Source organism: Pempheris klunzingeri, unplaced genomic scaffold (genome assembly GCF_042242105.1).
Source record: "Pempheris klunzingeri isolate RE-2024b unplaced genomic scaffold, fPemKlu1.hap1 Scaffold_207, whole genome shotgun sequence".
In the NCBI taxonomy this organism is placed as follows: Eukaryota; Metazoa; Chordata; class Actinopteri; order Acropomatiformes; family Pempheridae; genus Pempheris; species Pempheris klunzingeri.
This window is the reverse complement of record NW_027255110.1, coordinates 1-19223: the sequence shown is the minus strand read 5'-3', so window position 1 is coordinate 19223 and position 19223 is coordinate 1. Positions and strand designations below refer to the sequence as shown.

At 26.9% G+C, this 19223-nt stretch overlaps 1 protein-coding gene across 1 annotated transcript; it reads right to left on the bottom strand.

The window, feature by feature from the left end:
• Positions 1-1122: 1122 nt before the first annotated feature.
• Positions 1123-13642, bottom strand: LOC139225425 (serine/threonine-protein phosphatase 6 catalytic subunit-like; the record flags this gene model as incomplete). The annotated part of the gene is made up of 8 exons (XM_070856267.1): positions 1123-1288; positions 1664-1755; positions 1815-1866; positions 1939-2004; positions 6511-6590; positions 6634-6713; positions 6911-6936; positions 13569-13642. Coding segments are annotated over 8 exons (636 nt in total), but the record flags the coding sequence as incomplete, so codon positions are not given.
• Between the last annotated feature and the right edge of the window lie 5581 nt (positions 13643-19223).

Genomic DNA, 19223 nt, shown 5'->3' with positions numbered 1-19223 from the left:
CCGACGAGCGGAGCCGACCAATGATTGCACGAGTTGTCAAAAGAATCAAAGGTCTGGCGATAAGACCAACTAAACCATCCGGTAATTGGATAGATAAAATATAATAGATCGAGGCGATGCTTCTACATACCAAGTCTAGAAAAGTCTTACCATCCATGATAGCGAAAGGAGACCAAATATGAAACCACGAAAATAGGATCAGAGGAGGACGATAGTACTACCCTCCTGGTCGCTTAAGTGTTTTTAAGGGAAAATTTAGTGGGGGCGGTATTGAACCATTTAGACCGCTGTGAACAATTTTTTTAAACCAACCCCCTTGTTAAAGATGCCCCATTTACACCCGTGTAAAGTCAGAAGAATTCTGGCCTCACGAGAAACTTTTCTACATGTAGGGTAGATGTAGCGAGGGTTCATATGTCTCAGTGTACTAAGCTAGAACCCTGCTGATGATGCGCATACTAAATAGGTGAACAAAAGTATGTTAAGCATTAACGGAGAGGGTTCGAATCAACTCCACGCATAACACTTTAGATCTTTAGTATTTCACGACTGAAAAATAAATAGAATAAGAATAATCAATTCATAAATATGTTAAAAAAGAGTGCCTTAAAAATATAGTTGAAGTCAAGCTTGATTTTAATGTGACTGAGTATGACTATAAATTTACCGACTTGATAGAGTGATCCTAGCAGTGACTGTAACTTTAAACTCTCATAAATGGCATGTTTATCATAGCATTTGGCATCAATGTAGAAATCCTCAAAACTATAAAATAAGTCAACTTATGGTAAAGTTTACTTTGATAATTGGCGAAATTAAAATTCCGCTTTAGCGCACGATGTACTTAATGAAGTAAATCTATAAAAATTTAACTCTAAAAATGAATTATGATGTATTATAGTTCAACTATAATATAGAAGTAGTAATAAAAATGAACAAGAAATATGTTTATTATTAAAATATACGCTTAATAAATATATAAAATTTATAATACGAAATCAAACAAAAGATCTCAAGCAAATAAAAATTCCATCAAAAATTAAAGAAAATATGGTACGGTTTGTGGTGGAGGAACTTTTCTATTTTGAGAGGTAACCGCTTCAAAAAGTATGGGATGATAACATGTAGCGCTATCAAATTTCAATATAGAAGCAATATTTCCACATCTATAGCAATAATTAGGAGCTGACCAAACAGTCACCAACTTTTCTTCAAACATAAATTTATAGCCTTCATTAACAAGTTGATGTGCACGGCATACTAGTGAAATATTGTTTGTATGCAAAAACTATATTATATATAATGTAGACTATAATAGGAATACAAATAAATTCAGTAGATAGTTAGTAATGGCAATAACAAAATCAACTTTTTGTAATAATAATAATTAATATAGTATTTATAAGTCGCCGATGATGTTAATGCAACTAGCTAAAAATTCTATATTTCATATAGAATTTTATTATTAACTATCATTATTTAATTATGCAATTAAAATCATAGCTATTTGCGATTCTACATTTATATGAAATCTCTATTATATATATGATTCATCAAATACAAAAAACTTTGATTTCACTTATCGATCGTTGCTTTATCTCGACCATTTTATGATACAGTTTTAAATATCATCTAACAGTAATTTAAGGAATAATAATATTACATTAAATGTAGCAATTTCACCAAAAAGCCAACCAGCGCCTCTTGGACTAAGTTCCCAACAATTTATTTCTTCTGGATCCGACCATAATAAATCTATAATTAAAATATTCGACAATAAAAAAAACAAATTTCAAAGTAATCATAGAAAATACCACAAAATCCCCCTCTATTAGGTACTTCAGTTTTTCTCTCAATTAGCTGAATCTAAAAATAATTATAATTAATGTCAAAAATAAAGATCTGTGTGAATTGGAATTATATATATTCGATAAATACCATCTCAAGAGTGTTCAAATAAGGTGATAATCCGCCATGTACACAGAACACACTATTATCAATGACCTAGAATGATGTTAATTATTAGCATATTTCAAGATATTATATTATGTTGATCACATATAAAAATGTATTTATAGAATTTTAAGGCCACATATTAAATCACTTACAAAATGAAAAACTACTCCCATCATTTGTTTGAGTAATTTCACTGTTCAAAAGGAAACGTGATTTTTTGAAAATAATGATTTAAATTATAAATATATTTAAGACCATTTAGTAATTTTATGTCTGTATTATTTGTTTCTAGACAGCCTCCTACAATCAACATATGTGGCCAAAGAGAATATTTTGTAAGGGATTATATAGTGAACAAATTTCACTTTATCAGAATAGTAGAAATATTAGAAAACACAAACTCATATCATACATCCCTGATTGCTAATAATACTGAAATATTTGACCAACTAATCTTACAACAAGTGGTGAATGTAACCATTTTAAAGTCTACTATGTGATGCATACAGATTTAACCCCCTAAATAGACTATATACCCTCTTTAATAGTTTTAGTGTATTCGGAAATGTTCAAGATGGTAACATCACCTCAGAAGAATTGTTGGAGATTTATATTTTAAAAAAATTTCAAAAATTTATATACTCCTAAAAATAGCGTGGATTATTACTTTCTCTAAAGATATTTAAAAATGAGGTATGATGGTGCATGGTATCCAGTAAATAAAATTTTTATTATAATAAGGAGTAATATTTCTACTAAATAAATCTCAAGTTAAATAACATATGTGTTCATAAGAAATCCCTGCATAAGACCTATGTAACGTATCACGTAAATTTCTATATAGCTTAATCTCTTAAACAGCACAATATTTTTGGAGTATATTCCAAAGTGTAAAAAAGCTGTGTTATAGCTTTTTTACTATATAGAATCATGAATTTATCATTTTTAGAATAAATGTAAAAAAAGTGTATTTCACATTTAATATAAACCACCTAAATACTTTTTAAGCAAAAAATTGAGTAGAATTATCAAAATCTATTATATTTAATTGAAAATTTGATAAATCACTAAAAATATGATATTGACACTATTAACTAATAGCGAAGTTAATAAATGTAAAAAAAATTTTTTTAAAGGGTTTCTAATATTTTAAAATATACCAAAAAATATGTTGGAAAACATATTTTATTTAAGTAAAAAACAAGTTAGGGAATGTTGTATAATAATCGTCCAACTACAGAATGAAAGTAGCAGAGAGTATAATAATGATATGAATCTATTTTTTTAAATTTAGATTAAAAGAAATAAGATTTGATCCACAAATAATCTTAATTAATAGAGTATGATATATTATTGCCTAACTAGTGAATGCAAAAAAGTCTTAAAAATATCGCAAATTAGCTGAAACATTTGAATCTATCTGACCGACATGTTCCGAATATATAGTTCCAACTATAATTATTTGCAAAAAAAGTATAGCTAACATACCTTTTGAAGGTGTACAATAGGCGATTGTAAGTTAATTAGCTTAGAGAACAATATGATTTTTTCTATGATTACATATAGGTAGAGTTATTAACTACAGAACCTTTTCTTTATGTGCAGTTACAAAAAATAAATGGTAAAACTACTCTAAATAATTATTTTTGTGATATGATATTTTTAGAATAAAAAATAACTAAAATAAGCCACTATTTTAACTGAGAGGACGGCGTGGTGTTTGGATATACTGTGTAAATTAAATTTGGGTCATAATCTAGCTTTCTCCTAAAATTCCCGTTAGTATTCGTAATAAAAAGACGTCATGTGTAATCTGTAAAATATGTCAACTTTGGAGAAATTGACGTACTCGATTATGGATACTTTCAATATTATAATGAATACATTATAAAAATTTTATTGAATGACCATCGGATGTGTTGTGGCCAATAATATCATTTATGCGTGCTAAATGATATTATTGATGCTTTTTATCTTAAATGTTTTTTATGTAGAAAAGAAGCTCATTATGAAAGAAATGAATCTAAAGAGTCGAAACAATAGATGCAAAGGATTTCTATTAGCTGTTTATTTTATCCAATATCCCTCATACAGCTAAGATGACATTCAAAAACATTATGGCATATCATGCCGTACCTCGGTATCCAATTGGAAATTAATTATAAGAGATCTGATGCCATACAAGTGACAAATTTCTAAACATTAGAGACGTTGTAAAAATTGATGTTACAGCCATCTGGTAAAGAAAGTAAAAAGGTTATAGAATATAAAAGAACCCAACAATATTTGATGATTGGATAATTAGTGGAATTGATGAGGATGGTAGTTGTTTTTTAAAATTAACGAATAGGAAGACTCCAGAAATTTTTGTATCCATTATCTTAATTATGGGAAAGGTAGAGAATGACACAATTATAATCGATTGGCATATCTTGAATTCGTTAAAAAGACTGTAATTCACAAGATAAACTTTGTTTCTAGTGAAGGAGATCCAAAAAATATTAAAATTACATGGAGGGTATTTAAGAGAAAGTATACAAGTGCTAACAACAAGAATTCAAATTTTCTACCTGGTTATGTAGCAGATTATGTATATATTCAAAAACATATGAAAAAGAGTTAGGAGCTTTATGTCAATATATTATAAATGTTTTCAATTAAGAAACGAAGTTTTCCGAACGTGTATTTTTCGTACCGATTATGGTACGGATGTCAGACCATAATCTAAATTTGTAGCGCAATAAATAGTTAACCACAATCTTCTTATTAATCAATCTGAGATAAATGGAAATATAAGGATAATTTATTGAGTCTAAGAATTTGCACATAAATTTGGCAGTTGACTCAACAGCCAATTTAACAAAGTATAAACTCCACTGAGTGAATACCTTGTAGCTTTTATAATATATATATGCATATAGAGATGGCTTAAGTATTAACATTCCATTAGAATAATAAGACAATATTTAATAGAGTTAACATTCCCATATGTTTCAGAATAAAGAACTTATAATTACAAATACGTAAGGTCTGAAACTGAAATTTCTCAACAGTTTAAATCATGTAAGAGGGAGTATACAAATAGAGGGATATTAGAGAAAAATAATAGCTGTAAACTTACTAAAAGTAAAATTTATTCGTTATCTTATTAATAGCAAAAGGCATAAAGACTTATGAGTTTGTATTTTAGTTCAGGTAAAAACTCGTAAACTTATCAAGATATATTTTTACAACTTATGTGATCATAAAGAATGTTATTGTATTATATTTAACAAATTATTTTGCTAAAATCTCATAGCTTATATTTGGCATAGTATTGAAGAAAGTACGCCGACTGTAAATTTGGGTTATAACACTTAAAAAGTCGTGGGTTTTGTAAAATTTATCATATATATAGACATCCTATAGAAGCTTAGAGTGTCTCAAGAAAATAATTATAATAATTTTTGACTTCATATCCTGAAAGATGATGGAGTGGGTCTACTCTTAGAAAAAGAATTATTTGTATTTTAGAGTTGACGTACTAATAATTAAATGCATAAAATATGCCAGTATAACTTACCAGGAGATCTTTTGTTATTATAAGAAAAATTTAACACCTTAATGTTTTACAAAGAGACTTAATGCTCTGTAAAAAATTATTGAACAATATTGTCATTAAAATAGGTATAAAAGTTCCATGGGGAGCTATTAATTATAAAATCGAGAAATATGAAAAATAGAAACGTTAAAATGTTTTTGAAGTCAATTAAAAGTATATAAGGTGGATAATTATACGAAGAATAGAGACGAGGACATATGGGCTCATTTCGAGATAGGATGTTGCAAATAAAAACATACATTTGGGAAAAAAATATATTTTAAAAACACCCAACTAAAATTTAGGATTCAAATTTAATAAAGTAACATTAAATAGTAATACCATGTTGTAATTTGAAAATTTATTGTGCCTAAGTAAAGGTAATTTTTATATGAAAACTTCATCTCTTTATGGATCACGAAATTTTAATAAAATGACTAAAACCATCATCGAATAATTCTTAACTAAATCATTTGATCCACTTATTTGAATATAATATTTGAATATAAAGAATTCGAAAAGCTTCTGAATTTCGATATTAGTGATTTATTATAATAACAGAAAAGATTCAATATTTCTACATAGATTTTCTTTAATAAAACACCAATGAGAAATTATATAAATTAAACGATTCAAAAGATAATCATGACTTTTTTATGCTTTGAATTTCATATAAAATTCAAATACTTTTGATAAAAAAGTACTCTACCGGCAGAAAAAATCGAAATTGTGAGGACTTTAATTATCTATTAGTTCCATGAAAAAATCAATCTGTCTAAACTTTGTTGGATTTCACTTTGATGCTCTTAAAAAATAAAATACTTCTATTAATTAAGTGATATTATAATAATTTATTATGTAACTAAAAGAGAAATTTACAAAAAAATTTTTCTTATAATTATCATAAAAAAGTATATTATTACATATAAAACAACATAATTATATATAAAAAAGAATTTGATAAAAAAATTTACCGCGGCAATAGACAACAAATCAAATAATTCACAACAAAATTTCCAAGGATTAGCATTGCCATACTTACGAATACACTCGTCTATTTAGAAACAGTTGAAAGAAAATCCACAACAAATCAATACCATAAAATCCATAACTTTGAGTAATACCACGACTCTCATGGTTACCCCTAATCAAGTGAATATGGTTTGGATATCTAAATAAATGCACAATGTTATATGTTTATAATATATAGGTTATTATAAACTTAGCTTTGAGAACCAATAATTTTGTCCATGTTTCTAAACTGTAGTATCCACGATCAACAAAATCACCCTAAGTCAAATTTTACTATAATTTTATCAAAAAGATAAGAGAACCATAAAAATATATTTAGTATCGGGGATAGAGCCGCCAGATCTGAAAAGTTCTTCCACATCGTAAAACTAAAAAATTAATTATCTTGAAAAAAAATAAAAATACAAAATACAAAATATTTGATAAGGTCATTATTATGTACGAAGAAATTTAAGAAATTAGTAAAATAAATTTTTATTTGTATATTATTACTCTAACTTATAGGATAAATTCAAAAATTTAATAAATACGACATGAAAGATAAAATAATTGTAATAGAGGTGATGTTACAATTATTTATTCATACTGCTTAAAGTAAAAATTTAGACGTTTTCTTCATAATGACATTACCCTTTTGAATATACATAAACATGTTAAAGTATTTTAGATAACTTATACTCATTTATCAATTCATATAGCGTATAATATGACCTTATAAAGCCCCCGCATTATACATTGGCTCAATTTTATAAAATTTTCAACACCCATATCCATACTCATACCCATACTCATACATGGGTAGTAATTATATGAAGAATTCTTTATAAAAATACTTTTTGTGTATATAAAAAATTTTCAAAGGCGCTACATACTTTGTATGACTCACATTTAATATTTCAAAAAATGATATTAAATAATTAAGTTGTTAATATTTAAATACACTTAAATATTAAAAATAATATACAGTATTTCTCGGTTAAACTGCATGTATGCTCAATCAAGATGAAATCTGACCGCGCATTAAGCAATATATCAAGTGAAGATTCTGAATTTTCTGTTAAAAATATAAATATTTCAAAAGAGAAAATACAAGTTTAATAGTATTGAAAGTAGTGGGAACATCGCCATTAAACAAAAAGTATTTTTATTCTAATATCTTTATTCTAATATAATTTTAGCTTAAAAAAAGCGTAAGAATTCAGTGGTCAGCCGAGTTATACAAAAATTTAATAAAACTGGTTCCTTCCGAAAAAATCTACAGGCGGGGATCGTAGCTCATTGCTTAATGAAGAGCACAAGCTGTTCATAATAGACCGAGTCGATAAAAATTGTATCCAGTCATTTGATCAACTTACCAATAAGTCGTTGGAAAATTTTAATTTAAATGTTTCGAGGCATACAATTCAACGTGCTTTAAATGAGTTTCATTATACTCTAAAAAAATTTCCTTGGTCCCAACTAATAGGAATTCTCCTCGTACAATTTAATTAAGATGCAGGTATCTTAATCAAATTGTATTATGTATGTTATTAACAAAACAATCAGCTATGTTAATGAATACATCCGATTGGAACAAAGTTACTTCGATATGTTTTTCATTGACGAGTCAGAATTTTCCTTAGCAACTCGACGATCACAAGGGCGACGGTCTGTTCCTGGAACTCGAGCTAATATTAGGGTAAAAACTAATACGATCCCAAAATATAACTCTAATTGCTGCAATGAGCAGTACAAAAATTTGCAGGTTTAAGCTGCACAAGGAAGGTGTAAATCAAATAGTTTTTTAGAATTCTTGGAAGAACTATTTGGTAATTTTTACACATTATGGCCAAAAAAATATATTTTGGTCAATGACAATGTGACTTTCCACCAAACTGATTTTAATAAGGTCCATATTGAAAAAAGTGGGCATTAATGATTATTTTTGGCTCCTTATTCGCCAGGATATAATCCTACTGAGGAGTTTTTTGGGCAACTAAAGGAAGAATGTGACCATGAAGAGTTGCTTCAATGCATTGAAGAAGTACTGAGGAAAAATGTCAAAGCTAAATGTGACGTTCAATGTCTTACTTTGCTGCAGCATTAAAAAAGTGACAAATAAATAATCAATTATATTTATTAATTTAGCTCGTTTTACTAAAAATTGTGTGATTATTTCTCTGTTGCGTGAATGTGTGAGAAAATTACCTTTTGATTGCACATAATGCAAAGATGCGCGGTCAGTTTACATCTTGATTGAACACGCATGCAATTTAATCTAGAAATACTGTACGTCACAGTTTTCTCAAAAGGTATAGATCATTATTTATTTTTTTAAGGTACATGCTCACAATGAATACCAAGTAATCAGATGTTGTAGTCATATGGGCATTGGTGGCGATTATGGGTCACGGACTAAAGAAATTAAATATTATGCTGATTTTTATTCCCATAATAATAAACTTCCAATTATTACCAAAAATTATTACTTCACAAGACACAGCAATTAATGACTTAAAAGTATGTTATTAGAACTTTTAAGCATGCGTATAAAGACTATGACATACAAATGTTTGACAAATTCGCCTATGTTATTGCGCGCACGCATAGTTTTAGATAGTTCTGCGTGCGTTTTTGATTAGTCACTATTTTTCACTCAAATCAAAGACGTTGAGAGTCTCGAAAATTGAATGAAATATAACAAAAAAATTTTTTTTTTATAACTTTTTTAACGTGAAAGACTATGCCAATAATTTATTTCAAATTTGAAGGTACCCATATTGTAAGTGCAAAGGAAGATTAAGAACACATCTAGTTAAAACTACTTTGTAAATTAATTTGTTGTTTTTATAATCATAATTACAACAAATTACACAGAAAATGATATCGAAAAGCTGTCCTTAACGATAAATTATAAAAAATGGCTGAAATTTTAGTACATCTTACTTAAATATTAGAATTTCCTATTTTACTACATCTTGCTTAAATATGAAAATTTCCCATCTTACTACATCTTACTTAAATATTAGAATTTCCTATTTTACCAAGTCGCATTTAAATACTAGAATTTCCCATTTTACTACATCGTACTTAAATAGTAGAATTTCCTATTTTACCAAGTCGCACTTAAATACTAGAATTTCCTCAATCGTTACAAAAAAAGAAAATATCAATAATCTACTCCTCATAACGATAAAGGAAATTTACAAAAATATACCAAATATAATTTTCAGAAATTCAAAAAATTAAAACAAATTTAATCAAAATGGGCGTTTCACCATTAAGAAATGAACATTTTTGTTTACAGGATTCAGGATCAAATGATCCTAATCGTTTTTTTAAGAACGTATACAAATCTAAAATAAATGTAAAAAAATCAAAGGTGTGGATTGCAGACGGTATATTTAGAGTATCGCCAAGAGAATTTGGTCAGTTTTATATAATATATGGCTGATCATTAATATATAAATAATTTTATATATTAATGAAAAAATAGCCCCGAAAATTTATATTCAACAATGTTGTCAATTCTTAATAAAAAAACTTTTAATACAAAGTTATATTTCTTTTTAAAGAGAAACATCCATCTACTTTTGTATATTTCACTTTTGGTAGTGTATTTGGCGCAAAATTCAAAAGGAAGGGCATTCCCTACATTATTACCAAGATGTTTATTTTAGCCTATTAATTTAATGCTTCCCAAGAATTAAAAAAAGCAGAAAATATCAAAAAAGAATTTCTTAAATTAAAAATAGTTGCCAAAAATGGGAAAAAACTAATTAAAATAACTATATACACTATTTTGAAAAAAAGTTGAATTTTACCAATTCAACTTATTGACTCTTGGAATGTTTACACTCCAGCCATTAATGATATAGATTTGATCAATAAATTAAAAGATATGTAGAGTAACACTCAAGAAAAGATTCGGCATCAAATGTACAATCCAAATATTATATCAAGTGATAAAAAAAATTATATAATTAAAGTATATGTATAAACTATGACAAATATTATGATTTATATTTCCATAAAGCCATTAAAATAATATAACAGCATTAAAATAAATATCTCATCGATAATTAATTGGCTAAAGTGGAGTTTGGTACAATTGCGCGCGCGGGGGCTTACGAGCTATACCGATGAAAATATAGAAAGACACTTTTAATTACAAAACGTATAAATCGAAACTATTTCCTTAATATTTTTACTAAAAACAAGTCCTTTGAATTTTTTTAAAAATGTAATCAGCCAAATAAACAGTAGTTAAATTTAAATTGGGTTTTTTATTCCGTATCGGGTTTAGTTTCCTTTTAACTGCACCCCAAGTACTCTCTATTCTATTAGTGTGAACTCCTGTAGATGAAACGAATTTATTTTTGTGGTTCACTACTTCGTGGAAATATCCAATAGAGTCTAGGTTTTCTATATCGGACCATATGATGGAGCCAGATTCAACATTCCGTGAAATAATTTCTTCTAGAACTGACTGGTTCCTTACCGTAGTTATTTCCATGAAAACCTCACCAATATCGTCAATTCCACCAACAATCCATTGTTCCTGGTTGGCTAAAATTGCCATATTTGCGTTTACAAATTAGACTCTCGTCGATTTGGACAATCATTCCAGCTGCACCAATCTTAGAAGAGTTCCTTATGAAATGATTGCAGTAAACATCACGGATGAAGTTTTTCCAGTCCACTATTGTCTTTGATGATAACTTCATTTCTTTTATTAATAGATCTTGGTTGTATATGTTGTTGGAATAGAAATAAATCAAATTAAGAACTTGTCCAAAACTTAGATGACTCCTTTCGAAAATGAACCTCTTCTAATTGATGCATACTTATGACATTTGTTACAGTAAAAGATGTAACCATCTGTAACGCTTGCTTTTTTTGTCATTGTCATAAAGTTGCCACAGCACTTCACGTTCTTAGCGATTAACCCAAAATGCATTAAAAAATTAATGCAGTATTCTTTCTTTATTCAGGTCCAATAACTCAATGAAAAAGATATTCAAGTTTTCTAGGTTGATGGAACCAATCTCTGGAAGAGGAATAACGACGTTCATTTCGCGGCGTGCCAATACTAATCCTATCTTAGAAACGAAGATTATCCACTCGCGCAATGGGTACTAAACTCCACTTAAGCCAAATTAATTTTCTTCACAACATCATAAAATGTTTCAACATTGATATAAAATAAGTAATTCAAATATAAACGTTATATTATTATGCGCGCATGCGTTATTATGCCGACTGAAAATGATCATCATTAAAAATCTGACACAAGAATATGTGGATAGATATGCTCAGAAAACGAATAAAATGAGACATTTTGTACAACTTTAATGATAAATTTCTCTAAACTAATTAAAACATACTACGTTTGAGTATGAAAACGCCTATATTTGGAGCGCAGGAAGAGTTTTGTTTGAATAAAAAGAGTATAATAAATTGAAATCAAAAGAATGCTCATTCAAGATGTCTAATTAAAAATGAATATCGCTCAAATAGATGAATCCTTGATTATTCAAGCGAAAAATGGGCAATATGACAATCAGTTTTTGAAGGCGACAATACGATATGACTGCAAAAATAGGATAACTCATTTTGGTATAAGATAGAAAAGAAAGATACCCTTTAAATTATATAAGACGATTTATTACTCATTCAGATTGATTTAATATTACAATAATATTAACAATAGCATCCCTGTGAATCCACCCTATCGACAATTAATAGTGAACCACAAAAAAATATTTTAATGATCAAACAACAGGGACTTATACGAATCATGTTAAATGCTATTAGAAAATTAAAAATAATGGGTGAAGTTTAGACATCTACATTTTCGAATCAGCGTAACGAGAAATATACGGTAGAGGTAGTATTAATGATATTTCATTAGAAATGTGATTATATTATATATATGGTGCAAATTAAGGATTATTTTGCTTGATGAGGAATACGCAGGGGCCCATCATCGCCAGTAGCGTCGAAATATGCACGGATATACGAATTTTTAGCACTATTGACAGTGTCAAATAGAAAAAAATGATTCAATTAGCAACTTACAGAAAAATTTAATTCATAAATTTAACATTGAAAGTGTATTTTTTTGTATATATTAAAATTATTTAAAAAAACAATGTTCCATTTTAGCGTTTTCTAAAGGGATTTATGTTAATATTTGTAATGCAATGCAATGCAACGAAATGCGATGCAATGATACAAGTTAAATTAGTTTATAGATGTATCAAAAAAAAAGAGAAATATTGGTAATTGACTGTGTTTTCCTATTAAATCATAAAAAGATTTAAGATAGACATTTTCATATCGAAATCATTAAAAGATTTAATATTCATATTTTCATATCAAAAATTTAAAGAGATTTAATATTGATATTTGTATATAAAAAATCTAAAGATATTTAATAATGATATTTTTATATCAAAAATTTAAAGAGATTTTAATATTCATACTTTCATATCAAAAATTTAAAGAGATTTAATATTGATATTTTATATAAAAAAATCTAAAGATATTTAATAATGATATTTTCACATAAAAAATTTCAAAGACATTTAATAAAACTATGCTAATTTTTAATTTAATTCATTATATCTATGCTACTGATAATCAGCCATTGTTTTGATGAGGGGTAATAATCTATTTCCTCTGTATGTAGATTTCTATTTGACATAAATCAAAAATATGAAAATATCTATATTCAATTTTATAAATTGATCTAATAATATAAGGTGAACTAATAAAACGTATCGATTAGAAAAAGTAGATGTATCACTAAAATATCAAAATAATAATTATAATCAATAATAAAAAAATATCTATTTTTCAAAAATATTCGTATTATCATATTCAAAGTTTCATTAAAAAATATAACAGCATTCTTACCTTTTAGAAAATTATTATTAATATATGACGCATATATTTGTATATTAAAATTTATATTTGATTTTAAAATGACCAGACTTATAATTAAAGATATATTTACTTGTCCATGTACATCACCACATACTGTTATAGGAGATGATGTGTAAATTATATTTGGTTCTTCAATAAGGATGTCTGCCACATAATCACATAACAACTAAAATAAATTTTAAAAATGTGGTATCTGAGCTATAATATTCTATAGAGAATATTATTCAATCTATCTACAACTGCCAATATGTATACAATTTATAAAAAAAATTACTTTTAAGTCATTTTCTGGCAAATATTTGCAATCATTAAGCCCATTCCAACCAAAGATCAAAGTTATGACGCATTAATTTTTTAAAAAATGGTGTACCAACAAAATATGTAAAAGTGTTCGTATAGTTCCGACTCAACGCGAAAATTGTTATATAGCATGTCGGATTTTGAAACTCTTCGAAACCATGTTTATAAATATATTATATCGTAAATTTATAGATTTATTATATAATTGATTTTTTTTTATTTTAGCCAATTGTTATATGATGGATTAAATGCATTTGCTAGTGCAGTCGCACAAACCATTGGTCTTGATATCAAAACTATTGGGCCTAGTTGTGATCTCTACAGAATATGCACAAGTAAATTGGAAGAAAAGAAAGGAAAGAAAATTGGTATGCTCTTATTCCTTGAGTTGATTATTTATTTAAGATATATTCATATTCATTTAGGTCAACTAAATGATGAAGGTGTAAACGATGGATCTAATGAAAAACAATTTGAATATGAAGTTGATATAAGAAGTGTCACCAATTACGATTATAGCAGTACTATGAAAAAAAGTATTATTAGCACTTTTCTAATGAATATAAATTCTTTTCGTTATATGCATACTTGCTGTGTTAGATATTTAAAGAGTGTGATTTGTATTTTATATTTCATTTATGATGCATAATTAATATTCTATAAATTTTTTTTATTTTGAGATATATTTAATATCACGACTCAAGTATGCCTAGATTATCTGTTTGCGAGACCCTCATTATTAATAATATTGTACCACTATTGATGTTTGTTATATAAATTAATGTAGATATTCTGAAAAGTTTGAGAATTAGGCTTTAAATGATAAGTTATTTATTAGAAATAGAATGTTCATTTTTTAATGTTACATGAATTTAGAAGTTATTTTTATTGTAATTGGAAAATTTGATGAAACATTTATAGAGTATATATCATAATGGTTGATGATATAATATACATTTATTAATTTTTTGATAATTAGCATACTGCACTTTCGCTGGATTTCGATTTTGATGAAGTTTGACTTGATCAAAATCTGGAGTATTGGAAAAATATGCTTCTTTTATAATAATATGACATACATTAATTAATATTCTTGTTACAAATGCCACAAATCATGGATACATACATTTGAGTTAATTTATCGAATGAGATTACGAATTAATGTTGTTTTTCTCATTAGGCGTATATTGCTTATCTAATCTTACTACATAACATATTTAGCATGTATGTGTTGGATATTGCATCAACTTGTACACATATGCCACTTCTTTTTTCTTTATATTTCGCCTAATTCATAATTAAAAGAAATTATTTTTGTTGAAATAGATTTATGTGTAAATTTACTTTATAAATTAAAGTCCATTTGTACAGTCGTGATGATAAAATATGTGATTGTAACATAAAACACCTAGTTTTGCACTTATTGTGCTAATGAAGTTTGTTTATATATTATATAAAATTAATTGTTATGACATTACCTTTTAAAGTCTACTACAAATCTGCCTATATTTATTTATATATAAACTCCAAATGGAATGAACATAATAACATACATTTTACAATTAATCGATAAGTTTTTGAATCCCACCAACTTAAGCATCGTATATCTCCTGCGTAAATTAAGAATGCCAATGCGTCTATATATTAGATAAATTAGCTTGTGAAAATTGCGAAAATCACTGTGTAATTTCACATGAGCCTATTTGTACCTTTTCATTTATTTCCTCTTACTTATTATTATTAATTTACATAATATATAAAAAATTATTAAAAATATATGTTTAAGTAATTTATTAATAATGTAATTGTTTTCTCGAATGGACCATTGTCTCTAAGCTGAAATTCATGCAAATAATATTACGGTTTTTAATCATCCACTCCCATTGTTTCTTAAAATAATAATTTTGCTTATTCAATTTGTCGATTGTTTTTTAGCGTGTTTCAGGATCTACGAAATGACACTATGTTTGGCCGATCTATAAAAAATGGCCTTGTTAGTGTATAGAGTTATAGATTTTCCATAGATATATAGAAATGACACCATTACTACATTTATTATTATTAGCAATTATGTGCAGTAGTTTTTCACCTATGCGATGTAAAATAAATTAACTACTATCAGTTATAAAACTAATGACTCCAAAAACCCATATTTATTTGATTATTATGTATATATTTGATTATTATGTATATATTTGATTATTATATCTTTTTGATTATTATGTATATATTTGATTATTATGCATATATTTGATTATTATGTATATATTTGATTTTTATATATATTTGATTATTATGTATATATTTGATTATTATATCTTTTTGATTATTATGTATATATTTGATTATTATGTATATAATTGATTATATTTATTTGATTATTATATATATATTTGATTATTATATGTATTTGATTATTATGTATATATTTGATTAGTATATCTTTTTGATTATTATGTATATATTTGATTATTATATCTTTTTGATTATTATGTATATATTTGATTATTATGCATATATATTTGATTATTATGTATATTTTGATTATTATATTTATTTGATTATTATGTATATATTTGATTATTATATCTATTTGATTATTATTATATATTTGATTATTATGTATATATTTGATTATTGTATCTACTTGATTTGCTGTAGCTCACCCTCTATGATAGATATTGGCTTTCGAAATAAAAATTCCACTTATAGATCCATCACCACCTAATGTTTATAGATTTACATCAAAACACTTTTGCAGCCACTTCTTAATTTACTGTAAAAAAACTTCAAAAATTCTCTAACAACATTGAATTATTTTTAAAATCTTTATTTGATTTTCAGATGAAAATTTCCACGAAGGATGTATGGCTCTGTCTATAGTCAATCTGAGTTTTTCCTTATTAAAACTGCTCTATCCTTTTTACTACAATTAAAGTTAGAATATTTCCACACGTATTATCTGATATTTTGTTATATGAATCCTGCTTCATAGATGCCTGAAAACATGTAAATAACATAATATTAGATTTCGCCTATTTAATTTTTTAATTCATCGACATCTCTTGCAACTAATTTCAATATTTTTTCTTTATAATACCTCATTTAATGGGTAAATTAACGAAAAAACAAAGGCGCACTTAGAGGTAAATAGGGCATTTTAGCCGATGAGATTCGCTTATTTTTACTTTTTGCTCAATTTGTTTTTTAAAAAATAATTAATTATGGTAAATATTCAATTCTTTTATCTCCTTCGGTAAATCTCGGCCACCGAAGATTGTCAACGCAATGTTATCAACTTGACTCTTAAAATTAATGCATTTCCTCTTGATTTTTTATCAAATTTTTCATTGAAAATGTATATATATCTTATAAATAACTTAATTTATTTGTCATACGTCCGATTGTAATACATCTGGCGGTGTTATCATTCTGAATGTTTATCTTCGGATTGTGATTCTTTATATATACCAAAAATATTTTTTTAAAAATATTTTTTTAAAAATAGATTTTTTAAAAATAAATTTTTGATATATATTAGATGCTTTATGCAATTAAGGCACTCCTAGTGGAGTTTGGTTTCTGCGTAATCTTGGCTAATCCATTAATCCTTAGTATGCGCAAATAAGTGATATTATTAATCTAGCTAATTCTAATGAGATGTGATAAAAAATGTTGTTCATTACAGTTGAAACATTAAGTCCTTATTTCTCACGCCTAGAAAACCATCCAGATGACTATCTAATGTTGGGGTTTGGGCCCCTCCAATTGTTTTAAATTTTCTTTTACAGTTTTTCTAGTAATTATCCTCATTATTATCATTATTATTATTAATTAACTCTTGTTAATGGATCTATAAATCACAATGAGTGTTTCATAGGGAGGATTGGCTGCGATATTTTTTACATTATGATATCCAGCCCACTTATCGGAGTGGATAATAGTTCTTGGCTTGATAGATCTTTTAATATAATGGATTAGAGTCTGTTCACTCCTCTTTATCAATATGAAAAGGAATTCTATTATTTCAGCCACCAAATAATCAACATTATTAGGGCCATCTTCCAACATTATTTTTGGGATTTGTAAAATTCGACTAATCTGACATTTATTTTTCAATAAATATCTCATACAAACATCCCTAAAAAGTTGATACCATTGTGTAATGGTATGTTGATACCATTGTATAATGGTATGTTGATACCATTGTATCAGCTTATTTTCGTCTAATTCTATCACTTACACGGCTCGAAAAACTTTTTTTTAAGTACTGCAGCAATAACGAATTTTTATAAATGTATTAAAATAAAGTTTGCAGTTTCCCAAAAAGGTTCCTTTCTTCATTGACATTTTTATTCCCTTGTAAATAGGAACACCTATATATTTTAATTGTAACTTGCTCGACCAAGCTCATTTGTCTTGAAAATTACTCGCACAATGGTAAAACTGTTCTAAGAATTTTTTTATTGTATAAATTTTATTGACGCCCCTTTCAGATACAGTGATGGAGTTAATATAAATAAAAGCAATTTTTGAGGCTTAAAAAGCTGCGCAAACCCTTAATCGGCTTAACACGGAAACAGTTTCTACCAGGAGTGCCGCAATTAAAAATGTTCATAAGAAAAAAACTTTTACGAATTCATCTAACATAAATATGTTCTGGAAGAGTTGATATATTTAATCTTCTTAGCGAGTTTAAAATAGCGAAAATCATCAAAATTTTAATTTTTCAAAATTTTCAGGAACGAAACATTTGAAAGCATGTTACGATCAAATTCCGAAATCGTGATTAAAAACTATTGCCAACGGGGAGTAATCTAACTTTAATCTCATTTCACTAGAGTAAAATTTAAAAAATTTAAAAATTTAAAAAATTTAAAAATTTAAAAAATTTGGAAATTATTTTGTTTTTATCTGACTGAAGACAATTAGTCAATATTGCAACACTGCTGTCAAAGAAGAGTCCGAGCTAATTATCTATTCTTCATGTTGCGAATAATGTAAAAAAAAACAACACTACAATGGATATTTGAATAAAATCTCTTGTAATATATTATTCATGGAAGAAATACTATCTATTTAGCTCACGCCGCATTAAGCCATCTAAGTGGCTTGGTAATGTAGTTGTTTGGAGTCTTTATAAATTTTCTTTTTGTATTCTTCAAATAGCACTCCTCATTATTTGTAAAACTCCTGTTACAGGATCCTTATTATTTTTTGAATGTTTAACCGAATCTTGTTTGTTTTGTAATTACCAACGCATGGCTGCAACATTATTACAACTTGACCATTCATCTGAACGGACGCTAGTCCCAGGTTGAATAAATCGTTTGATGTAATATAAAAGTGTATTTTCTGTTCTATCTTTAGCCAGAACAGGAAATCCAATTTTATACATCACAGTGTAACCAACAAAAACCTATTT